Source organism: Grammomys surdaster, unplaced genomic scaffold (genome assembly GCF_004785775.1).
Source record: "Grammomys surdaster isolate TR1022 unplaced genomic scaffold, NIH_TR_1.0 126182, whole genome shotgun sequence".
Lineage (NCBI taxonomy): Eukaryota > Metazoa > Chordata > Mammalia > Rodentia > Muridae > Grammomys > Grammomys surdaster.
The window spans coordinates 1,765,994-1,771,386 of record NW_021620988.1 but is presented as its reverse complement, the minus strand read 5'-3'; the positions used below and the strand labels follow the sequence as shown (position 1 = coordinate 1,771,386).

The following is a 5,393-nucleotide window of genomic DNA, read 5'->3' as shown; positions in this document are numbered from 1 at the left end:
CTCCCTCCCCCCTCCTCCCCTCCCTCCCTCCTTCCTTCTCTCCCTCCATCTCCGTCTCCTTCCCCCGTCCCTCTCCTCCATTCTCTCTCAGCTGCTCTCTTAGGTCGCCTCTGTTTTCATGAGAATTGGGCATATCCTATCTTGACTCATTCTGCCAAATATCTCTCTGATTTGTCACTTAGTCTGTCCCTCAATTAGATGTTACTTTCAAACATGGTTGCATGTTTCTACAAACTAATCTTACTTCCATTGTTAAGGATCATTGTTAAGGATCAAAGTTGTGTACTGAGCATATTCGTATTCCAGCCAGATCATACTGTAATCCACTATCTGCATTCTGACTGGATCACACAGACCTAGAAGGTCTTTGGGTATCATCACTTGCCAGATCACCCATATTACTGGATTAAAATTTCTCTACAGATAACTACAAGTTCTAAGTCATAAGCCTCAGTCCATGTGAATAACCAAAACTTACATTTCTTTAGGTCATTCTACACACACTTGGTATCAATCACACTCAAGCCCCAGTGCTGTGGCCGCACATATTGGACAGTCAAGGAAGAAAAATGCCACTTAATGCCTATGCACTTGACTTCTATAAGCATGGATCCCTTACTGGATTAGTCCAGGACAATAGGTAGGTTCTGTCTTGAAAATTCCAAGAAATGATTAGTCCTGTCAAACATATTAGATTTCTACTTCCAGACCGATGGCATAGATGATGGATATTCTATACAATTTATTTCTAGTTTAGCAGCAAAAGTTTAGCATTTGGGCCAACTCACTTGACCTAAATATATACTCTAAATGTGTCTTCATGTATATCAAATATATCTTTACATTACAGTTCTATTTAGGTACCATTTAGTAGTTTAGATAGAATGGCAAATAGCAATCTAGTATTTTTTAATGCCTGAGAGAATATAAAGTGCCTAGTTTACATTATCTGGGTCTGACACCATTGTTTTAGCTTGTTGCCAGGGAAGCCATTTCTCTAAGTATAAATAGAAGCAGGCATTATTTATGTCATTCTTCATACAGTTAGCATCCAGCACTCTCAAGCTCCACTGTTGTGGCCACAAAAATTGGATAATTGAGGAAGAAAACTCAGTGAACACATAGGCTTTGACAAGCACGCTTCCCTTGTGCAATTAGACGAGGTCAGTAGATATGTTCTCTCTTGATTATTTCAAGAACTAGTTAGTCATGCCAAGTATATTAGATGGGCACTCCCAGAGAAACATTCAGGAAACTATCCCTGAATACTGGGATAGACCAGGGAGATACTGGTCTAAGTGCTAAACACATCATCTAGTGGCAGATACACTAAGGAATTAAATATGCAGTAGACATAAAAATTTCAACAATCCTTACTAAGTTAAGGTATAAAAAGTTTTGATAGTCCTCAGAAACCTAGAACATTTTTGTTTATTAAGGCTGATTTATTACTGTGAATAAAGTAGCGGTTGCATTAGTTGATAATACTTTTTGTTTATTTTTAAAACGTATTCATTGATAATTTCATAATTGTATATAAAGCATTATGACTATAACCCCCCCACATATATTCATGTATATCTTCTCAACCGCAGCAAGTCCGCCTCTCATTTTTGCATCATCTTTAAATTTTGCATTGTTTTTATTTTGAGCCCCACTGGATTTTCCTAGGGCTGTCTGCATGAGTATGGTGCCATCTCCTGGAAGTCAGGAGACTCACCAGTGAAAACAATACTGAATTCATTCTTCACCCCATAGCGCCCCTGCCTCCCTTGGGAAATAGTTGCCCTAGGAACCTGTCTCTCATCCTTGAAGTTAATGGGCCGAATCTTGTGACGACCCCATGCAGTCAGCCTTAGCCTCTGGGGACTCAGGCAGAGCCAGATGACAGCATTTCAAGGCACTTGCTTTACACTTAGCTCTTAGTTCTCTCTGTCTCATCTTTTGTGTCTCATCTTGGTGGGGTGACATAGATGTTTCAAATAGGTGTCTGTGCTCAACAGTCACTTATTCTAAGTAGTCTGATTAATTGTAAGCCACCCATTATAACAACAACAACAACAACAATAACAACAATGTTATCTTTCACCATGTCTGAGCCAGCCCTAATTTATGGGTGTAGACATCAATAGGAAATAATTCTGTATCATTAATTTCTGTTTTTCTGTCCCTTAGGATACATCAAGGAGATGCTTATTATCTGTTGAAGGATTTTGACCTTACCATTAAATCTATCAGGTATGTTACATGTTTAAATGTTACTTTCATATTTTCAATGTAAAATTGTCATTTTGCAACATCAAAATTATTTTCCCCCATGACCCAGGTATGTAAAAGTGTCACTGATTCTGTTACAACTTCCCAGAGTCTAGAGAGTTCCTCATCCCTATAACCTCTCATTATGGTCTGTAATATAATTAATTTTAGAATGTTTTTGAGATTAAGTTCCATCCAGATAGAGACTCAGAATGAGGCAGTACACATAGCTCAAAACGATTCCAGAGCATCCCTGATCCCAGATATTCTCAATGATCCCAATTGCAATATCGTAGCAAATACACGATGTTTCAGAACTTGGTGCCGGCAAGTCTCCAGTTTATAGCATTTGCTTGCTCTTCAGTATCCTGCAACAGCCTTTTTCTTCAGGGTTTATCTGACTATAAATTCACAGTCACTTCCTGTTCTGATCTGGAACAAATCCCAGTGACTCACCAAACAATATCAAACTTTCTGTGAACACCCCCATTGGTAGGCTCCATTGCCATCTAATGTCACCTAGTTCAGTGACCATCACCTTAACCTCTTATATCTATATACATTTCAACGCTTTAACAATGGCTTTTATTTTGTCACTTGTATATTCAAGTGACTATCATTACAGGGTCCTTAAAAACAGTTCCTTGTTTTATTTCCTTGATCAGAGCTGAATCAGACCTATATGTATGTTTTCTATGTGGAAAACTTTATTATTTATTTTATTATTCATTATTTTTATCTGATTTATTTTGTATAGTTTTATTATTTAATTGTTATTTTATATGCAGAGTTAATTTGAGGCACACAAGAGCAGAAGGGAATAGCTTGGTTCATCTATAGCAGTAGTTCTCAATCTTCTTAATGCTGGGACCCATTAATAGAGTGGTGTGTTTCTTCTCCCTTTCTTCATGTCTGCACACAAGTTTCTTAATGCTAGTGTAACAAATTGTCACCCAATGGTATGAACCTATAAAAGTGTATCATCTTACCATTCTGGAGGTCAAACATTAAAGTGTGTTTCACTGGACAAAATTAGGTGTATGGATGTTCTAAAGGAAGAAACCTTGGCTCTTTTCCAACTGTTAGAGGTTGTCTGAATCTTTGGGTCAGAGTTTCCTTCTGTCTGGAGGCCAGGGATGTTCAAATGAAAGACCTGAGGTTATATATCAAATATCCACATCTCACCCCTCTGACCCGCATCCTCTCCTTCCTCACACCCATGAGCACCTTTCAGAATTCCGTTAGTCCTACCTAGAGAATCCCGGATAATCACCTCCACTGAACATTAACTATCATCTGTGGGTTCAGCTGTGATGGTAATTCCCCTTTGCCATGGAGCCTAACATGATTCCCGGTTTCTGGGGATTTTGGTGAGGTCATCTGAATTAGATGAGGACTATTATTCTGCTGACAACATCCCATCTTCATTTTTTCTCCCCTACCTAGAGAAAGAAAGGAAGCTTTCTTTCTCTATAATAGTTTTCAGTATATGCTGGACATAGTAGCAGAAAAACCACAAAATGTGTCCACGTGATATGTAAAGAAGAGATATTTGTCTTGTGCATGAAATTTGGTGTCCTTTCAATCACCCTTCAGTGATAAAGGCCCTGAATGTGACATTGTCTTATTTTCATATTTTTTTGTATAAATATTATTTTGTTAATAAATTTGTTTCTTATCAGTATTCCTTATAATTTTGCTAATACTACCTCATAACTTCATAGAACAGCTATTTTTTTAATAATATTCAATGTCACTTAGTTGAATAATATATATATATATGTATTTATATTTGTAGTGTCTCCTTGCGTGAACTGTGTGAAAATGAAGAAGACAACGTTGTTTTAGCATTTGAACAATTGTCTACGTCTTTTCATGAGAAGTTTAAATTAGTGTGAAAAGAAAAACTATGTAAACCACTTAAACTATCACCATAGAAGCTTTGTAAATTATATATGTTTACTCTTATGTCTTGATCAAACAATCATACATGATGACATGGAATGAACAAGCAGATAGAGCTGCCATCAAACTTCCTGTGCTTGCTTCTAAGCACCCTTGGCCAAAATACTTAATGGTTTCCTCAAAAAGTTAGCAAAAAATGCTTATGTCTCCAAATTATTGAGGATTGAGTGAAAAAAGACAAGGATCTTGCATATATATATATATATATATATATATATATATATATATATGAAGACAGTTTTCACACTCCATGAGACTCAATTAAATATTCCATTTTAAATATTTTTACTGTTAATATATATAAAAAAGGTTTTTGAACATAGAAAAAAATGATTGCAGTATCCTGAAATTGTAATATAATCTACCCAATCAACATAAATGGATTTCACTGCTTAGCTAGCTATTGAAATAATACATCTTGATACATAAACTACTTGTAAAAATGATTTTTTCATTTAATTTTTGTGATACTTTAAAAGAAAACATGTAGCTAATGTTTTTCTTCATTTTAATTGTATATAAATGACTGTTGAAATAATGATGTCATAGGTTTCATTTGTTTGAAATAATATTCCTCTATCAATCCATTTGCCCCCTGTCATTCATTCAACACAAATATTTATGTGGGATCATTCTCTAATTGAGTTCTTATCCTCAATTTTCAACATTAGAATTTTAAGCTCTCAACTTGAACTTACAGTGGTTAAACTTCAAAACAAAAGATGTGGTTTTGCTACCAGTCAGGTATCTCACTGAATGATGTTTTTTTTTTTCTTGGTTTGTCTGTTTGTTTTTTTTATTGTTGTTTTGTTTGTTTGTTTGTTTTGCTGGCACTATAAATAGACTGTAGTGGCTTTAAAAACAGTTATAGTTCATTTATTTTTTCTGAAGCAGAAAAATTCCAGTTGTTGGAAATGATATGCCATTTCATGATCCGTGTTAGAAATCTCTATGTTGGTGGTGGTGGTAGGGGTGCAGTTTAAACTGTTTCCATTCTTCTTGTTGTTGTTTTGGGGGACATGGTTTCTCTGAATAGCCTTGGCTGTTCTAGAACTCACTCTGTAGACAAGGCTGGCCTCAAACTCAAGGAGATCTACTTGCCTCTGGCTCCTGAGTGCTGGGATTAAAGGCCTGCACATCTTGGCCAGTGTTTTCATCCTTTAAATGTTACA

At 36.1% G+C, this 5,393-nt stretch overlaps 1 protein-coding gene across 4 annotated transcripts in view; it reads left to right on the top strand.

Moving 5' to 3' along the window:
- LOC114612741 (probable ATP-dependent RNA helicase DDX60) overlaps positions 1-4,804 on the top strand; it is a 146,498-nt gene extending 141,694 nt beyond the window's left edge. For all 4 annotated transcript variants that reach the window (XM_028757764.1, XM_028757765.1, XM_028757766.1 and 1 more), the window contains 3 exons: positions 489-640; positions 2,176-2,238; positions 4,055-4,804. In XM_028757764.1, coding sequence (XP_028613597.1) covers positions 489-640; positions 2,176-2,238; positions 4,055-4,154 — 315 coding nt within the window. In that variant the 3' untranslated portion in view covers positions 4,155-4,804. The remainder of the gene's footprint in view (positions 1-488; positions 641-2,175; positions 2,239-4,054) is intronic.
- Positions 4,805-5,393: the final 589 nt, after the last annotated feature.